Below are 20792 nucleotides of genomic sequence, written 5' to 3'. Positions count from 1 at the left end.
TTGTAGAATGATCTGTTATCAAAATGTTGTAGTGAATTTGATGGATTAAAATGTTTAATAGCATTTGCATTAGCACAACCATGGCCTGTGCAGATACTTGCTGCACAATACAAAATAATTATGGACGTATTCAAATAATTAAATACATGACTATGTTTGTCCAGTAACAACCATGGAAACAAAAATCATGCAAATTGACTGTGTACATGGGAGTCATCATACAGGAGCACTCAAAGACATAGTGCACAAATTGGCTTGATATCAAGATTGGAAATTATGGGGAAATGTTATGGTGCATTAAAATGCCCTGAAATTTATTAGACAGAAATGAGTACCATTTGTGATAAAAAAAAATATAAAAAAAGCTTAATTAAGATTGGACTGATAACCCTTACAGGTGCCTGAAAGTTTTGCATGAATGTGTTAAATATATCGGATAATTAATAGTCCTACAAATATGTTGCTGTCATGTGGGGTTTTTCATGTGGCTCAATTGCCTAAAGAATGATTATTTGTTTAGATGGCAAAAGGTGAACTGACTTGGAGGAATACTGAAACTGATAATGTCAGTAAATGGGTTCCCTAAGTTAGGGTAGGCCAGCAATTATCCTGCGGTCAATCCTGATTAACCAGGTTGTGAGTAGTGAATGAGTAGTGCCTCCCAGTTGATCAGCCAAAATCATTGATTGTATTCAGAAGCAGCAGAATCAGATGCAACACCTGTCCCTTTACCTCCCCCCTCGACTCCATCCAAGGACCCAAACAGTCTTTCCAGGTGTGGCAGAGGTTTACTTGCACCTCCTCAAATCTCATCTCCTGTATCCGCTGTTCCGGGTGTCAACTTCTATACATCGGCGAGACCAAGCGCAGGCTCGGTGATCGTTTCGCTGAACACCTCCACTCAGTCCGTCTTAACCTACCTGATCGCCCGCTTGCTCAGCACTTCAGCTCCCAGTCCCAATCTGACAATCCTGTCCTGGGCCTCCTCCATTGTTAGAGTGAGGTCCAGTGCAAATTGGAGGAACAGCACCTCGTATTTTGCTTGGGTAGTTTACACCCCAGCAGTATGAACATTGACTTCTCTAACTTCAAATAGCCCTTGCTTTCCCTCTCTATCCCCTCCCCCTTCCCAGTTCTCCCACCAGTCTTACTGTCTCCGACTACATTCTATCTTTGTCCCGCCCACTCCCCTGACATCAGTCTGAAGAAGGGTCTCGACCCGAAGCGTCACCCATTCCTTATCTCCAGAGATGCTGCCTATCCCGCTGAGTTACTCCAGCATTTTGTGTCTACCAGCAGAAGTATTTCTTTTTTCTGAGATGATTTAGTTGTAATTCCTTTTTTTTAAGTTTTAATTCAATGAATGTATTCTTGTAAATGCATCTAAAACTGTTTTGACTGGGTGGTTGGCATTTATCCTGGTTGAAACAAGGTGGCCTTAAGGGCGGCATAGTGGCGCAGCAGTAGAATTGCTGCCTCACAGTGCCGGAAACCTGCGTTTGATCCTGACTACGGATTCTGTCTGTGCGGAGTTTGTATATTCTCCCTGTGACCATGTGTGTTCATCTGGGTGCTTCGGTTTCCTCCCACACTCCAAAGACATGCAGGTGTGTAGGTTAATTAGCGTGGTAAAATTGTAACTTGTCCCTTGTGTGGAGGATAGTGCTAATGTACAGTGTCATCGCTGGTCAGCGCGGACTCGATGGGCCGAAGGGCCTGTTTTCACGCTGTATCTCTGAAGTCTGAAGAATGCATCTTTTGCCAAATTCTCTTCATGGTGATTTAATTTGGCATTTTAGATTGGATGTCCAATTTTCTAAGTTTTATTTTGATGCATATAGATATTTGCCCTGCTTTTTTGCTTTAGTGACAGTTTTTTGCTGTAATGATCTGCACTTATCCTGGTTGAAGCAAGGTGGTCGGAATCAATTTGTAAGTTGTTGTGAAATGATTCTGATGCATTCCCGCATGATTTTACCAGTACTTCCTTCTGTGTTGGCTATTATGCATTGGCACTCTGTGGTTCAGTCTTCACGTCATGTTGATTTATTTTTCATCCTGATATTGTACTTATTAATTCCAAACTTTTGATTTGATTGATTAGATGCAGTAGTAATCCACATTTGAAGGAAAATGCTATTCAGCGACCCAGTTGTTGAATATTATTGCTCATAACTATTGAAGAAACGGTGTGGCATTTTATACATATGATTGCAATGGCATTAGAGAAATAGCAAATAAACATTTTTAGAAGGATAATCAATTTACAAAGAGTGTAAAGGGGTCGTATACAGAGGAGTTTGGAGATATAATGTCCTTCCGAAATTCTCAATTATACTTGACACGTAAGCTAAAAATAATTCAGCAATGTCAAGTATTTATGCCTGCAGTATTTGGACACAAAGGGAAGGGTGGTTCCTCTATTATGTACGCAATAAAAAGCTGATTTCCTTTGACTGCTGGTGTATTGATATCACAAACAGTTTTGGGTGTACTATAAAAATACTCTCAATTTTTTCACGATACAATGATGTATATGTTTAAATAAGACCAGTATTTCTGTGGTAACCATACTGATCTTGGAAGTTTTGCCAATTGTTTATTTTTTATAGTATTAGAAATAATGCATTAGATTAAGTTCAGTACCTAGGTTTCCTTTCAGCCACTGTGTGCAAAACTAGCTTACATAAAAATGAACAGTTGCAAGAAGTTGTCAGTTTTGCTTTTTGTATATGAGAGAAATGAGGTTTAAGCTATCTACTGATAAGGCATGTTATTTATTTGGTTTTAAAGTGGAGATTGATAGGTTCTTGATTAGGAAGGGTGTCAAAGATTACGGGGAGAAGGCAGGACAATGGGGCTAAGGGGGAAAATAGATCAGCCATGATGAAATGGCGGAGCAAACTCGATGAGCTGAATGGCTTTATTCGGCTCATCTATGTCTTATGGTCTAGCTAATTAGATTTTATGGCTTAAAGGTCACCCTTCTTAAAGTCTCAACCACTATTAAAAAGTGACATATAAACTGAGTTAGAATCAAATATTTCTATAGCACCCCCAAAAAGAGAATATTGAAAGAACGTTGGGTATTGCAAGCGCTTCAAAGTATAGTCCAGCAGTTAAAATTTAAATTGTAATCCAGGAATATAAGATTCCTTGCATTTATTTCACTTTTCAACCCAAGTCTTGATGGGGATTCTGTGAGGGTGTTGGTTAACATTTCAACTTGTGGCATTTGATGTCTTTCTCCTTTCCTAAACACCCCCGCACGCAGGTAAGGAATTGGACCTTGGGCAATTTGAGTTTGTCAGGTGCTCAAATGATTGGATACTGAAATAGCACAAAGCCATTTATAGTGGCTTGTATCGCAAGCCTCTCTAATTTAACAAAGACTGAAGGGCAATCATGCTGTATGCCTCTTGTACCATACTATCTATTTATGTTGTTACATTCAAAGAGCTAGACTTTGTGCTGGAAAGCCCTCTGGACATCAGTGCTCCTGGGGTTCCTGCCATTCACAGCATACTCCTCCCCTAAACAAAGTCAAAAATTTCACATTTGGATTAAGTTCCATCTGCCATTTCCATGTCCATATTTCCAACCGGTCTAATGCTTGTTCAATTCTTTGACCATCTTCCTTACTATCGACAACTCCACGAAATACTCGCAGAGGTGTATAAGAAGTCCAGGTATGACCTTGACAACGCCATCAACAAGGCCAACAGGAACTTCAGCTGCATCACAAATGAGACATTCCTTCCCTACCTTCACACTCTGGGGAAGGTACTCACGGACATCACCCTGATATCCCAGGGGTTCGGCAGGAAGGAGCTGCGGCACGTTCTTTCTCTCCGGCACCAGCTGACGATGTTGCTGGAAGAGGTAGTTGACGGGAACTTCTGTGTCCAGCAGGATGGGCGTGATTTTACCGTCTTCTGGACATCGGAGTGTCCAAGGTGGCATGCCTGTAAAGAAGTGGGGCATATTCGGAGGAATTGGCCCAAATCCCGGGCAGAGGCCTCCGCCTCCGGTGCCACTAACCCCTGTAGTTGAGTCAGGGAACCCTGGGGTTGCGCAGAGTGGGGGTGGGGGTGAGGAGGGTCAAAAGAAGAGCGGCAAGGCTGCAAAGAAGATGAAACACCTGTGGAACAAAACCTCCGGAGACAAGAACGTTCCACCCAACCTGTCACCTCCCGTTAGGGAGTTCGCAAGCCCCATATTCCAACCGAGGGCAGAGGGGATCGTGCACGAGGCGTGGGGGGCCGCAGACAAAGGTTGCTCATGCGACCCCAGCGTCTGAGTTCCTCCCCCTTGAAAAAAAGGAGGAATCTCTCTAGGGAGGAGCGGAAGGGGGACGAACAGGAATGCTCCATGGGAGAGAGGAGTACTGTGGTGGGGAAGACTCCTGCCCTTTGGTTCGGGCCCCGGTCATATGTTCTGGAGGGGTTTCTGGGGAGGGTGGCGATAGAGACCACTCGGGTGATATGGAGCAGGGGGAGCTTCCTGTTAGGGAGGGGGTTCCGCATTAGGCACCCGAGGAAGCCCAGGAGCAACCCACCCAGGACGGGGCGCAGAGCACGCCTCTGGAGGTAGAGACTGTAGGTGGGGAAACCAACCCTTCTCTCCCTCAGGACCTGGCTCCCTGAGTCTGGTGCACCAGAGACCACTCTGGGCCCAACTGGTGGAGGGATAGACGCCCCTACCGTCGGTGGTCTTGACTCCCCGGAGACATCTGGGGAAGACCCCTCTGCCACTAGCCCCAGGGGTGAGACTGAGGTGGAGGAGAGACCAGCGGGTGGGGCAGAGGCAAACACTGCACAGAGTGGGGCGGGAGTATCGAGCACTAAGGGTGTGTCCAGGGATGGGGATGGTGACTCCATCTGCAGTGAGAGGGTGGAAGGGGACTCCTCGGACAATGAGTCAATGGATGTTCTCGTCCCCGTCCCCCCCCGACGCCACTCCACTCATTCGGAGGAAATCCGCGAGTTCGTCACGGCCACCCAAGGAGCCAACATCGGCCCAAATCTTGCTTGACTAATCTTCTGGAATTTTTGGGGGATGTAACTAGGGGGATGTAACTAGGAAAATGGACAAGGGAGAGCCAGTGGATGTAGTGTACCTGGACTTTCAGAAAGCCTTCGATAAGGTCCCACATAGGAGATTAGTGCTCAAAATTAGAGCACATGGTATTGGGAATAGGTACTGACATGGATAGAAAATTGCTTGGCAGACAGGTAACAAAGAGTAGGGATTGACGGGTCCCTTTCAGAATGACAGGCAGTGACTAGTGGGGTACCGCAAGGCTCGGTGCTATTTACAATATACATTAATGATTTAGATGAAGGGATTAAAAGTAACATTAGCAAATTTGCAGATGACACAAAGCTGGGTGTCAGTGTGAACTGTGAAGAGAATGCCATGAGGATGAAGGGTGACTTGTACAGGTTGGGTGAGTGGGCAGATGCATGGCAGATGCAGTTTAATGTGGATAAATGTGAGGTTATCCACTTAGCGGCAAAAACATGAAGGCAGATTGTTATCTGAATGGTGTCAAGTTGGGAAAAGAGTAAGTGCAATGAGATCTGGGGGTCCTTGTTCATCAGTCACTGAAAGTAAGCATGCGGGCACAGCAGGCAGCGAAGAAAACTAAAGGCATGTTGGCCTTCATAGCAAGAGGAGTTGAGTTTAGGAGCAAGGAGATCCTACTGTAGTTGGACCCTAGTGAGACCACACTTGGAGTATTGTGTGCAGTTTGGTCTCCAAATTTGAGGAAGGACATTCTTGCTATTGAGGGAGTGCAGCGTAGGTTCAAAAGGTTAATTTCCGGGATAGCGGGACTGTCATATGTTGATAGAATGGAGCGACTGGGTTTGTATACACTGGAATTTAGAAGGATGAGAGGGAATCTAATTGAAACATATAAGATAATTAAGGGATTGGACACGCTAGAGGCAGGAAACGTGTTCCCGGTGTTGGGGGAGTCCAGAACCAGGGGCCACAGTTTAAGAATAAGGGGTAGGCCATTTAGAACGGAGATGCGGAAAAACTTTTTCACCCAGAGAGTTGTGAATCTGTGGAATTCTCTGCTTCAGAAGGCAGTGGAGGCCAATTCTCTGGATGCTTTCAAGAGAGAGTTAGATAGAGTTCGTAAAGATAGCAAAGTCAACGGATATGGGGAGAAGGCAGGAACGGGATAGTGGTTGTGGATGATCAGCCATGAACACAGTGAATGGCGGTGCTGGCTCGAAGGGCCGAATGGCCTACTCCTGCACCTATTGTCTATTGAGTCACGGCACCAGGCGGAAGAGGGCTTTGCCCGAGTCAGATGCTTGCCCCTTTACCGGGGTTACATCTGCGCCCGGGTAGTGTTAGAGAGGGACATAGTTGTTTAATAGTTATTTAGTATATTTGTAAGGATTGTAACATAATTGTTTGGAAATTTAGTGTCTGAATAATTTGGTGATTTTGTAATATGGTGGTGGGTGTGTCACCGCGGTTTTGTTTTGTATCGTGATAGTAATTAAATAAATAGTTTTTGATACAAAAAAAGCTGGTTACCAAGCTCACAGAACTGGGTCTCTGCACATCTCTCTGCAATTGGATCGTCGACTTCCTCATCAACAGACCACAGTCTGTTCGAATTGGCAGACACACTTCTTACTCAATAGCAAGTAGTACAGGAGCACCTCAAGGCTGTGTGCTCAGCTCCCTGCTCTACTCGCTCTGCTCATGACTGTATAGCTGGACACAGTGCGAACCAAAGTTGGTGTGAACTCCATCTACAAGTGAGATTGATCGATTGACCAAATGGTGCCAGCTCAACAATCTGGCTCAATATCACTTAGACTAATGAACTGATTGTGGACTTTGGAAGAGTAAGGAAGAGGACCCACAATCTTTATATCAAGAGTCAAAAACTTCTAATTCCTGGGCGTGCATATTTCCGAAGATCTTTCCTGGACCCAGCACACTGACGCAATTATAAAGAAGGCACATCAGACTTCCTGAGAAGATTACGGAGATTTGGTATATCAGAGAGGATTCTCTTGAACTGCAGGTGTACATTAGAGAGCATATTGACTGAATGCATCACAGCCTGGTTCGGCAACTTGAATGTCCAGGAGCGAAGAAGATTGCAAATCATTGTGAACACTGCCCAGTTCATCACTGGCTCTGACCTCCACACCATTGAAGGGATTTACCGGAATCGCTGCCTCTAAAAGGCAGCCAGCATAATTTTAGACCTACATCATCCTGGACACACTCATTTCACCCCTGCCATCAAGAAGAAGGTACAGGAGCCTGAAAATTAACGTCCGGGTCCAGGAACAGCTTCTTCCCTGTAGCCATTCAGCTATTAAACACTACAACCTCAAATAAGCTCTGAACTACATAGACTATTATTGCACTATTATTGGAGTTTTGTTTTGTGTGCGCGCGTGTGTGTATATGTGGTTGTCTTTACATCTTTGCGAAAAAACTACGCGGTAACGATAACATTTTATATATTCCGGTTGACATTTTTTCCCGTTGAGGCCAGGACACCTTATCTGAACATTTCATGCTTTATTTCTCAACTTATTACTGATTAAAGTCTAAAAAAGTGAAAAAGACTTTGAAATTAAAACCACCAGCTTCAAATTATGACTTCTTTGATTTTCAAACTAACCAGCTTCAAACGATGATGTCACGATAGCTCGACTAGAGGGGGAAGAGTGAATTGTAATTGCTACACGCAGGGCAATTGCAATTGACATTTTTTTTAAAGATCACTGCTGAGGTAGGCAAGGGGAGTGCTGGAATCTTACGTTCAGTAACGGCTTGAGTTGGAGGATCATGCCTCCCGTGGGGGCTACGTGGGGGTAGGGAACGGGTGCTTTGGGGGAGCAGACCCAACAGGTCTGCATTTGGCCTAATATATATATATATTATATATATATAAAATAGACAATAGGCGCAGGAGTAGGCCCTTTGAGCCAGCACTGCCATTCAATGTGATCATGACTGATCATCCCCAATCGGTACCCCGTTCCTGCCTTCTCCCCATATCCCCTGACTCCTCTATCTTTAGGAGCCCTATCTAGCTCTCTCTTGAAAATATCCAGAGAACCTGTCTCCACTGCCCTCCGAGGCAGAGAATTCCACAGACACTGTGTGAAAACGTGTCTCCTAATCTCCGTTCTACATGGCTTACCCCATGATCTATAAGTGTGTGTGTGTGTGTGTGTGTGTGTGTGTGTGTGTGTGTGTGTGTGTGACCTTTTTTCTCTTGTTTATTATACATTCAGTTGTGCTGCTGCATGTAAGAATCTCATTGTTCTATATGGGACATTTGACAATCAAGCACTCTTGACTTGAAATATTGTATTGTCTGCAAACTGATTAATTAGCCCACCTAAATCTTTGTGCAAATCTATCTATTTCACAACTTGGAGGAACAGCACCTCGTATTTTGTTTGGGCAGGTTACAACCCATCGGTATGAATATTGATTTCTCTAACTTCAAGTAACCCTTTGCTTTCCCTCTCTGTCATTCCCCCACACTAGTTCTCCAACTAATTTTACTGTCCTCCTGATTAATTTTACTGATTGTCTGCCTTATTGTCACCTTCCCCTCAGCTAACAATGAACCATTCTACGTTTCCTTGATCAACGTCTGCTTTGATCTGTCATTTTCACACCTTGCCTGTCCATATCTCTAGTCTTCCACTCCCCTGACTCTCAGACGAAAGAAGGGTCTCGACCTTGAAATTCGCCCATGAATCTGTATGAATCTATGTTGTTGATGAAATGAATAATTTTTAATATGTTAATCTTTAAAAAGATGCATTGTAAAGTCTTGCTTTGTAGAGTGGTGTGTGCAGCGTACCATCAGCCTTCTGTTAATTTTCACTCAAAGTGCAAAAAATGTGATTGTTCCTTAACATAAACTAATGTGATATTTTCTTATGTATATTATCTTATTGACAAATGAATTTTGCCCATTAAATACATATATAATATAATCAGTATAAATATAATAATAAATATAATTAATAAAATATAAAGTGGTTATATTTATGCAATACGTTTCTATAAATACCGTACTTTTAATTGTATATTTTGTTTGCCCTTTGTAGGTGCCCTCCTCGTACTTTTCTTCCAGCTCTATGCAAAATTTTTCTGGATGAAAGTGCGCCCGATAATGTATTGGAAGTGACGGCCCGTGCCATCACATACTACTTGGATGTGTCTGCTGAATGTACACGAAGGATAGTTGGAGTGGATGGAGCAATCAAAGCACTTTGTAATCGTTTGGTTGTAGTTGAGCTCAATAATAGGACTAGTAGAGATCTTGCTGAACAGTGTGTTAAGGTAATGACCATCTTTTCTGCAATTAATCTAATATTTTAATAAAGACTGTTTTGTCTTTGCTATTATTTATAAGGAACTGATTTTGTGAAATGTGGTATAGCTTTAGATCTGAAGATAAACACAAAAATGCTGGAGTAACTCAGCGGGTCAGGCAGCACCACTGGAGAAAATGGATAGGTGACATTTTGGGTTGGGACCCTTCTTCGTAAGGCATGACATACCCTGGACAATGCCATGCAGACTGTCCCTAATTAACTCATTCTCTTTCAAATGTGTGTAAATCTCCCACAGCTTCCCTATCACTGATGTGAGGTTTGCCACCCTATAATTTCCTGGATTATATCTATTTCCCGTCTTAAAGGAACAATATTGACTACGCGCCAGTCTCTCGGGACCTCGCCTGTGGCTAGAAAGGATACAAAGATCTTTGTCAAGGCCCCAGCTAGCTCGTCCCTGGCCTCACTCAATAACATGGAATAGATCTACCAGACCCTAAGGACTTATCTACCTTGGTGCTATTTGCAAATCACAATTTGGGATAGAACTAGTTCAGAATATAGTTTAGGTAGAGGTACCCTTTGAAAACAGGCCCTTTGGCCCTCTGAGTCCCTGCTGACCAGCGATCGCCCATACATTAGTGCTATCCTACACATGGACACTTTGTACAGAAGCTACTTAACCTTCGAACATGCGCACCTTTGGAATGTGGGAAGAAACTGTGGAAAACCAATGAGTTTGCAATATTGTAAACAATTTTTCTTTTCCCTGCGCTGTTTAGGTAGAGGTACCCTTTGAAAACAGGCCCTTTGGCCCTCTGAGTTTACATTCTAAATTTCGTTCAGACTTCGGTCTGGATGACAATAAAAGGCTATTCTATTCTATTCTATTCTATGTTTGTCATTAATCTCAGAAAACTGTTAAATGACAATGAATATGATCTAATTTTACAGGTACTTGAACTTATCTGTACTCGAGAATCAGGAGCAGTATTTGAAGCAGGAGGCTTGAATTGTGTGTTAACCTTTATACGAGATAGTGGTCACCTTGTGCATAAAGACACATTACATTCTGCAATGGCTGTAGTTTCCAGACTTTGTGGGAAAATGGAGCCTCAGGATTCATCTCTTGAAACATGTGTGGAGTCCTTGTCCAGTTTATTGAAACACGAAGATCCACAAGTAAGTACAACTAGGAACCAACCGCAAGTGGCTAGTTGATAATATTTTCTTATCTGGAATTATTTTAACAACTTAAGTTATTACCTTATTTTCCTTTGCAAATATGCTTTTGCGATGTCAAAGTTCTTTTCACATCTTCCAAAGATATGAGTTGGCCTGAAATTAATATATTTAAATTTTATTATTGGGAGGAAGGAGGGTCATTTTTAAACTAACATTACATTAATTTAGCCTTCAGTTCACTTCAACAATAGTTGTTTCAAATGTTCAACAGCAAAAGAAAACTGAATTATCTTTTGATTGCTATCTTTAACAGACTTTATTGCACTTTATCTTGCACTAAACGTTATTCCGTTTAAGCTATATCTGTACACTGTGGTTAATTGTAATCATCTATAATCTTTCCGCTGACTAGATAGCACGCAACAAAATAGCTTTTCACTGCACCTCGCATGAGATAAACTATTTTCACTTCTGCACGGCATAGATTTAATTCAGATATTGGATGCGTCTTTTCTTATTTCAGGTATCGGATGGAGCTCTGCGTTGTTTTGCTTCATTAGCGGATAGATTCACCCGTCGTGGAGTTGATCCTGCTCCTTTGGCAAAACATGGATTGACTGAAGAACTGCTTTCTCGTATGGCAGCAGCGGGTGGTTTGGTGGCAGGAGGGTCTTCATCTGCTTGCAAACCTGGCCGTACGTCCACAGGAGCAACTCCCAATGCAGCTGATTCTAAACTTAGTAACCAAGTCTCAACAATTGTTAGTCTACTTTCCACACTTTGCAGAGGCTCACCTGTTGTGACACATGTAAGGATTCAACTCTTTTAACTCCCTACTTGGGCATGATTCTACAGTAGCAAAGGAAAAACAAAGGGTGGTTCAAGATTTGAATATGACTTTTTTGGGGAAAACAATTATTATTTTAATTGAAGAATGTTATAGATAGTAGATATGAAAAATGTAAACCAGGGATTGGCAACCTTGTTCGGCATAGGGGCTGAGACGCATGTCTGTGAGCGGATGGTGGGCCACATCTATCACGTGTACACATGGTTCCCGCCCCGGATGCATCAAATCACGCATCAAATCATGCGTTCACAGAAGGTAGACAAAAATGCTGGAGAAACTCAGCGTGTGAGGCAGCTTCATGCAATCCTTGAATGTCTCACCTGCTGAGTTTCTCCAGCATTTTTGTCTGCCTTAGATTTTTCCAGCATCTGCAGCTCTTTCTTAAACGTGTTCACAGAAGGTGCGCGGCCCTGCCGGCGGCTTTGCGCAGGATGCGGTACAGCCAGAGCTCGGCCGTGCTCGGATGATTTTGGGTTGCGGGCCGCATTCGGCCCGGGGGCCTTAGGTTGCCGACCCCCGATGTCAATACTTAATTCCTGTGAAGATTTTCATATGTTATAATTTTAAATATTTTGGCCTTTATATTTGTATTTAAACTATGCATTATCTCTATACTCTCCTGATAGCACAATTCATATTCAACTTTGGGTCACTTTGTTATAAATTTACTAAAATGAGAACTAGAAAAATCTTTGACTAGTTTTTTAGATATCCAATTCAGTGAATTGGATATCTGCAAGCAAACTCATTAAAGTACTCTAGTTTTGTACAATTTTGTTTTTTGTAGTTCAAATTAAAGCAGTTGGCTCTATTCATTGACTACAGAAATCCATAGATAATGAGGTTATCATGCTTTTTGTCCCGTTCTAACATTTGTTGTTTGATTTCATCATTGTATTGTTAATAGATGTTTTCCCCTTAGGATTTATTAAGATCCGCACTACCTGACTCGATAGAAAGTGCACTGCAGGGTGATGAAAGGTGTGTGCTTGACACTATGCGGCTGGTGGATCTACTTCTGGTATTACTTTTTGAAGGACGTAAAGCTTTACCAAAGTCTAGTGCTGGCTCCACGGGCAGGATCCCTGGCCTTAGGAGGCTGGACAGTTCTGGAGAGCGTTCTCATCGTCAGCTTATTGATTGCATTCGTAGTAAAGACACCGACGCACTGATTGATGCCATTGATACTGGAGGTAGGTTAATGTCTGCATGTGGAAAAACTACATCTATTTTCTTAAACTGTGTCTTCCCTCAGTCTGATTTTTTAAAATTTTGTTGCATTAGCTTTTGAAGTGAACTTCATGGATGATGTGGGCCAAACCCTTTTGAATTGGGCTTCAGCTTTTGGAACTCAGGAAATGGTAAGCAAATCCTTCCACTTTTTTGAGCTGGTCCATTGTTCAAGCTTAAATATTGATGCGAGCCGTAAAATAATAATCTCCAGTAGAGTAGAAGCCACCTGCCATTCTTTTCAGTCAGGTGTCAAATTAGTAATGTTAAGAACAAAAAAATTAAAATTTGCACCGAGTATAGATTGGAAAATTTAATGGTTACTTAAAACAGAAATATCTCATCAAACGATCTTTTCAGGTGGAATTTCTATGTGAGAGGGGTGCTGATGTCAACAGAGGTCAGAGATCCTCATCGTTGCATTATGCAGCTTGTTTTGGAAGACCACAAGTTGCAAAGGTTTGATCGATTCTTCTCTTTGAATTAACTATTGCGGAAAAGAGTTTAATTACTAGGTAACGGGCAATGTGATACAAAGTTATTGCAGCCAATCTGGATATATTTATTGATTTGTTGGTTCACACAGTGCCCTCCATAATATTTGGGACAAAGACCCATCATTTATTTATTTGCCTCTGTACTCCACAACTTGAGATTTGTAATAGAAAAAAAAATCACATGTGGTTAAAGTGCACATTGTCAGATTTTAATAAAGGCCATTTTATACATTTTGGATTCACCATGTAAAAATTACATCTGTCTTTTTACATAGTCCCACCATTTCAGGGCACCATAATGTTTGGGACACATGGGTTCACAGGTCTTTGTAATTGCTCAGGTGTGTTTAAATGCCTCTTTAATGCAGGTATAAGAGTTCTCAGCACCTAGTCGTTCCTCCAGTCTTTCCGTCACCTCTGGATACTTTTATTGTTGTTTATCAACATGCGGACCAAAGTTGTGCCAATGAAAGTCAAAGAAGCCTTATGAGACTGAGAAACATGAATAAAACTGTTAGAGACACCAGCCAAACCTTAGGCTTTCCAAAATCAACTGTTTGGAACATCATTAAGAAGAAAGAGCTTACCAATCGCAAAGGCCAGCCAAGGAAGACCTCCACCACTGATGACAGAAGAATTCTCTCAATAATAAAGAAAGATTCCCAAACACCTATCTGACAGATCAAAAACACTTCAGAAGTCAGGTGTGGATTTGTCAATGACCACTGTCCGCAGAACAGATATACAGAGGCTACACTGCAAGATGGAAACCACTGGTGAGCTGCAAAAATAGATGGCCAGGTTACAGTTTGCCAAGAAGTACTTAAAAGAGCAACCACAGTTCTGGAAAAGGGTTTTGTGGACAGATGAGACGAAGATTAACTTGTATCAGGGTGATGGCAAGAGCAAAGTATGGAGGAGAGAAGGAACTGCCCAAGATCCAAAGCATACCATGTTATCTGTGAAACACGATGGTGGGGGTGTTATGGCCTGGGCGTGTATGGCTTCCGAATGTACTGGCTCGCTTATCTTCATTGATGACACAACTGCTGATGATAGTAGCATAATGAATTCTGAAGTGTATAGACACATCCTATCTGCTCAAGTTCAAACAAATGCCTCAAAACTCATTGGCCGGCAGTTCATTCTACAGCAAGACAATGATCCCAAACATAGCACCAAAGGAGTTTTTCAAACCAAAAAAATGATGTCTTGTCAAGTCAATCACCCGATCTGAACCCAATTGAGCATGCCTTTTATATGCTGAAGAGAAAACGGAAGGGGACTAGCCCCCAAAACAAGCATAAGCTAAAGATGGCTGTAATACAGGCCTGGCAGAGCAACTGGTGATGTCTATGAATCACAGACATTCAAGCAGTCATTGCATGCAAAGGATTTGCAACAAAATACTTAACATGACTACTTTAATTTACATGACATTGCTGTGTCCCATTCATTATGGTGCTCTGAAATGGGGGGACTATGTATAAACACTGCTGTAATTTCTACATGGTGAAACCAAAAATGGCCTTTATTAAAATATGACAATGCACTTTAATGACATGTGATTTTTTTTCTATTACCAATCTCAAATTGTGGAGTAGACAATAGACAATAGGTGCAGGAGTAGGCCATTCGGCCCTTCGAGCCAGCACCACCATTCAATGTTATCATGGCTGATCATCCCCAAGCAGTAGCCCGTTCCTGCCTTCCCCCCATATCCCCTGACTCCGCCATCTTTAAGAGCCCTATCTAGCTCTCTCTTGAAAGTATCCAGAGAACTGGCCTCCACGGCCCTTGAGGCAGAGAATTCCACACTCACAACTCTCTGTGAGAAAAAGTGTTTCCTAGTCTCCGTTCTAAATGGCGTACCCCTTATTGTTAAACTGTGGCCCCTGGTTCTGGACTCCCCCAACATCGGGAACATGTTTCCTGCCTCTAGCGTGTCCAAACCCTTAATAATCTTATATGTTTCAATTAGATGCCCTCTCATCCTTCTAAACTCCAGAGTATACAAGCCCAGCCGCTCCATTCTCTCAGCGTATGACAGTCCCGCCATCCTGGGAATTAACCTTGTAAACCTATGCTGCACTCCCTCAATAGCAAGAATGTCCTTCCTCCAATTATGGGACCAAAATTGAGTATAGAGACAAATAAATAAATGATGGGTCTTTGTCCCAAACATTATGGAGGGCACTGTATGTTCTTATGAAGGATAATAGTTGAGCAAAGAAGGGCTTGGCTTATGGTCAAAATTAAACATAGCTTGTCTTGATTGCTGTTTGTAGTGTCTCGTTGGAGTTATATTTGTGTGTGCAATGGTTGAGTTCAATTAAATGGCTGCAACATCACACTAACAATTGCACACAAGCAGGGCAATAGCTTAGATGAGCTTCTTAAACATTGCTGGCTTCCAAGACATATGATTCCCAGCAAAAGAAATTGGGGGCAGTTGGGAGAAAAAAAACTGAAGTTATATGTGGCAATTATTGAAGATTGCCTCATCGTATTCATTTATATTTCGAGATTTAATTGAGATTTGACTGATTGTTGTGCCCATTTCGTAGCATGACTCTGATGAAGGGCTCAAATAATTTGAGGAACTGTGGACCAATTTGTTGACAACCTTTTCAAAAAAAATCTGTTATTAAAAATGGAAGGTTAATCAGAGGTACCTGACATTTATTTGTTCCCTTGCTGAGAATGACGATCATATTTTGAAATGATAATTCAATGGATAGTTAAAAGCCATTGTGTTTTGATGTGGTGAGGGATTTGCCACGCAGTGGAAGGTGAAATTTACTGCGGCATTGCCACCTGGGAGTTAGAATCGAGAAATAATTCAACTGGAAACTTGTCCTTGCTCAGTATAATGTAGGCGAATGGTGAAAGATAGTACATTATAAAAAATGAAGAGCTTTTTTTATTGAAAAATGAAGAGAATATTTAAAATTGTTAATGGGGCTCTCAAATGGTGTGTTCATTCAAGTATACCAGACCAACTATTATGTTTTTATGATTATTAATATTTAAACAAAGATATGATTTGCATATTACCTGATTTTCACTAATGATATCTTTAAGTTAAAAGCTTGTTCTTTGTTTTTCCTAGACTTTGTTAAGGCATGGAGCAAATCCAGATCTCCGTGACGAAGATGGTAAAACACCTCTGGATAAAGCAAGAGAGAGAGGTCACAGTGAGGTTGTGGCCATATTACAGTCTCCAGGTTTGAATTTTTATTCAGCAGATCAAAATCAAAATATAAATTTATTGATGATTTTAATTTAATATGTTTAAGATAATACAATGTTTGCGTTTTTGATTTAATTGAACTACTACGCCTAAGTCTTCAGCTGCATTTTGAAGAGATTATATGGAAATATAGTGGCTGATATATTTATAGAATTGGATACATAGTTGTTCTAAGAGTTGAATGAATCAATGAATCAATGAATGAATAGTGTTGAATGCAGAGCTAAAATCAACAAACAAAATCCTCGCATAGGTCCCCTGGTGGTCTAGATGCTGGAGGATGAAGTACAGGCCCAGGTTGACTGCGTCATCCTGGCCCGATATGCAAACTGCAGAGGGTCCAGCCGGGGGTTTTATATTTTTCAGCTTGGCCAGCACAAGCCTTTCAAGGGTCCTCATGACTACAGTGGACAGTGCGACAGGCCTGTAGTCATTAAGACCAGTAATCCTTGCCTTTTTGGGTACAGGGACAATAATGGAGACTTTGAAGCAGGCAGGAACAGTACAGCTTTGCAGGAACTGGTTGCAAATGTCTGTGTAGACCGGTGGCAGTTGTTCGGCACAGAGCGAGTCGCGTTTGCGCCTCATGTACGCTGGCATGGGGGGGGGATGTAAACTCCAGCGAGAATAAAGGAGTTAAATTCCCTCGGAGAGTAGAAGTGTTTGCAGTTTATAAAGAGGGATTCTAGGTTGGGAGAGCAGATGTTTGACAGTACCGTAATGTCGCTGCACCAGTCCTGGTTGGTATAGAAGCATATTCCACCGTCTCTTGATTTCCCCGCTGCCTCCACTTCGCAGTCCGCTCTGTGAAGTTGGAAGCCAGCCAGTTGCAGCGCGCTGTCCGGGGTCGACTCACACAGCCAGGTCTCGGTGAAGCACAGGGCAGCAGCTCGAGAGAAATCCTTGTTTGTCCAGCGAAGGAGTTGCAGTTCATCCACTTTGTTATTGAGAGAACGTACGTTTGCCAGGAATTTGCTCGGGAGTGGTGTGTGTGATCCTCGTCGCCGGAGTCGAGTGAGTGCCCCAGAGAGCTCCCCACGGGTCCTCCTCCGCCTCCGTCTCAGAGCTCCCGTGGATTTTGAAGAAACAGCAGCAAAGAGAAGCAGGAAAAAGCAGTGATTGGCTCTAGCCCGAGTGGGAGGAGAGTTCGAAGTGTCAGAGGGGGAAAACAGTTTAAGACTGAGGAATTTGGTTTGTAAATTTGTAAATTGTTAAATTAGGCAATTTATTAGTCAATATAAGCAAGACGGCTCTTAGGGAGCGGCAATGAGGGAGCAGCCTTGTGAGAAAAGTGTGAGTCTTTGGCTCGAGAGTCTTTGGCTCGAGAGTCTTTGGCTCGAGAGTCTTTGGCTCGAGAGTCTTCGGCGAGGAGACTGAGGAGAGGAGGCTACTCGTAAAGCTCGAGAGGAAGGAGCGCGGTGAACACATGTCGTGGCAGATGAGACAGTGTGAGGCTTGCAGAATGTGGGAGCCCAGGGACACAGATGGAGCCTCTGGCTGCTACAACTGGCAAGTGCGTCCAGCTTCAGCTCCTATAGGACCGTGTTGGGGCACTGGAGAAGCAGCTTACTTTTTAAGAAAGGCGGGAGAGAGAAAACAGAGAATTATAGACCAGTTAGCCTGACATAGCCGAACATTTGGATAGCAGTAACATGATCGATCCGAGTCAGCATGGATTTACGAAGGGGAAATCATGCTTGACTAATTTTCTGGAATTTTTTGAAGATGTAACTAGGAAAATGGACATGGGAGAGCCAGTGGATGTAGTTTACCTGGACTTTCAGAAAGCATTTGATAAGGTCCCACATAGGTGATTAGTGGGCAAAATTAAGGCACATGGTGTTTAAGAAGGAACTGCAGACGCTGGAAAATCGAAGGTACACAAAAAAGCTGGAGAAACTCAGCGGGTGCTGCAGCATCTATGGAGCGAAGGAAATAGGCAACGTTTCGGGCCGAAAGAAGGGCTTCGGCCCGAAACGTTGCCTATTTCTTTCACTCCTTAGATGCTGCTGCACCCGCTGAGTTTCTCCAGCTTTTTTGTATACCTTAAGGCACATGGTATTGGGGGTAGAGTGCTGACATGGATAGAGAAGTGGTTGGCAGACAGGAAACAAAGAGTAGGTATTAGCGGGCCCCTTTCAGAATGGCAGGCAGTGACTAGTGGGGTACCGCAAGGCTCGGTGCTGGGACCGCAGCTATTTAGAATATACATCAATGATTTGGATGAAGGGATACAAAGTAACATTAGCAAATTTGCAGATGACACAAAGCTGGGTGGCAGTGTGAACTATGAGGAGGATGCTATGAGAATGCAGGGCGACTTGGACAGGTTGGGGGAGTGGGCAGATGCATGGCAGATGAAGTTTAATGCGGATAAATGTGAGGTTATCCTCTTTGGTAGCAAAAACAGGAAGGCGGTTTATTATCTAAATGGCGTCAAGTTGGGAAAAGAGGAAGTGCAACGGGATCTGGGGGGTCCTTGTTCATCAGTCTATGAAAGTAAGCATGCAGGTACAGCAGGCAGTGAAGAAAGTGAATGCATATTGGCCTTTATAACAAGAGGAATCGAATATAGGAGCAAATTTGATACAAATACATCGAAAGATGCTCCTGAACACATCATCAGTGATGTAACCTGGGGTCATTGGGTGTTTCGGGTCTTTCAACATCAGACACCCTCACCCAGGCGACCCAGCCGTGGTTGATCAGACCACGACTTGTGTTCAGGTGGCATTCGCTCCTCCCCATGGACCTCCTCTCCTGATCCAGAGCCATCTCGAGGCCTTCTCCGCTGCCTCTGTGGTGTTCTTGATGGCCTTTCCCCTCGCCACTCCGTTGATGCCCAGTGCACTCTAGGCTTTGTACAGCGATTGCCCTGCAAAACCTCTGCAGCCAACCTCGATGGGCATACACCTTGCCTTCCAGCCCTGCTTGCGGCAGTCTATGACCAGTTCTTCATATTTGGCCATCTTCCTCTCATGGGCCTCCTCCAGACGGTCCTCCCATGGCACTGTCAGTTCCAACAAGACGATGTTTTTGGTCGTATCTGAGACCAGGAGGATATCTGGCCTCAGGGTGGTCGTGGCAATATGCTGTGGGAACTTCAGCTGTTTCACCAGGTCTACGGAAAGCTGCCAGTCCTCCGCAGTCGCCAGGATTCCTGATGGATTCCTGGCTGCTGTGGTTCTTGGCAGCTGCACTCCGGCCTTCACGAAGGTGATCATCTGGGTGGTGGGGCGTTCTCGTCTGCAGCTGCTGATTCCCATGCTGATGGCTGCTGCAATGGGTTTGAGAACCTGGTCGCAACGCCAAGAGCCTTTGGGCAACAGCTCAGGATGTGTTCCAACGTCCCCTTGCCTGAGCATTGCGGGTAATCTGGAGATTCCGCTTTGCCCCAGATGAAGAGGTTCGATGGGCTGGGCAGGACATTATACACAGCCTGGACCAGGAACTTGATGCGCTGTGGTTCAGCCTGCCAGAGCTTAGTCCATGTGACTTTTCGGTCCATGGCCTGCTCCCACCTTGTCCAGGCTCCCTGCTGCCTCAGTCCAACTGCTCTGGTACACCTCTCCTCCTCCACCACTGCCCTCACTTCCTCCTGGACCAGCCTGCGCCTCTCCTTCCCCTTGGCCTTGTCAAGCTGGGGAGATGGGAAGATTCCCAGGCCTGCTCTTCCTCGAGTCACTGCTCCCACCAGGACTCTGTGGCATATCCGGGACTCTGCTTGCAGCACGGCTTCGCCGGCTCTCCATTTCCTCCCAGTTTTCACCTCCACCCCTGCTTGAGCCACCTTGGGGTCGCTGGAGTCCCAGTACATCATCACCTCTCTGGCCCGAGTCACCTTGAACTCCTCCTCCAGGGACTTCAGGGGCAACTGGAGCTTGATATTATTTCCGTAAAGGGCAATGCTGCTAAGGCTCCTGGGCAGTCCCAGCCACCTTCTGAGAAAACTGCTGACTTTCCTCTCCAATCTCTCTACGATGGATATTGGGACTTCGTAGACAAGCAGTGGCCAGAGTATCCTTGGCAGGATACCATGCTGGTAAATCCATGCCTTGAACTTGCCGGGAAGCCCCGACCGGTCCACTGCTCTCAACCAGCTCTCCATCTCCTGACAGGTTGCCTGGACAGATGCTGTATCCTTCAGGCTGCTGTTAAACACCTTGCCAAGACTCTTCACTGGCCTTATGGAGACAGTTGGGATTGGTGTCCCTTCGATGCTGAAGCGGAACCTGTCCATGACTTTGCCCTTCTTCAGCACCAGTGACCTTGATTTTCCTGGCATAAACCTCATCCTTGCCCATCCAATCAGTTTTGCCAACCCCTGCAGGATCCACCTGCCTCCTGGCACTGACTCAGTGGTGACAGTCAGGTCGTCCATGAAGGCTCTGATTGGTGGTTGGCGCATTCCTTACTTGGTCCGAGGG

At 43.9% G+C, this 20792-nt stretch overlaps 1 protein-coding gene across 6 annotated transcripts in view; it reads left to right on the top strand.

Moving 5' to 3' along the window:
• Nucleotides 1–20792, top strand: part of hectd1 (HECT domain E3 ubiquitin protein ligase 1) — an 85189-nt gene that overhangs the window by 16392 nt on the left and 48005 nt on the right. For 5 of the 6 annotated variants that reach the window (XM_033027009.1, XM_033027003.1, XM_033027007.1 and 2 more), the window contains exons 3-9: nt 9120–9354; nt 10305–10532; nt 11059–11343; nt 12308–12578; nt 12670–12746; nt 12976–13074; nt 16225–16339. In XM_033027009.1, the coding sequence (XP_032882900.1) occupies nt 9120–9354; nt 10305–10532; nt 11059–11343; nt 12308–12578; nt 12670–12746; nt 12976–13074; nt 16225–16339 (1310 nt within the window). The remainder of the gene's footprint in view (nt 1–9119; nt 9355–10304; nt 10533–11058; nt 11344–12307; nt 12579–12669; nt 12747–12975; nt 13075–16224; nt 16340–20792) is intronic. The other variant, XM_033027005.1, reaches the window with a different exon arrangement.

This window comes from Amblyraja radiata, chromosome 9 (genome assembly GCF_010909765.2).
Source record: "Amblyraja radiata isolate CabotCenter1 chromosome 9, sAmbRad1.1.pri, whole genome shotgun sequence".
Classification (NCBI taxonomy): Eukaryota; Metazoa; Chordata; class Chondrichthyes; order Rajiformes; family Rajidae; genus Amblyraja; species Amblyraja radiata.
This window is presented reverse-complemented; position numbering and strand designations above follow the sequence as displayed.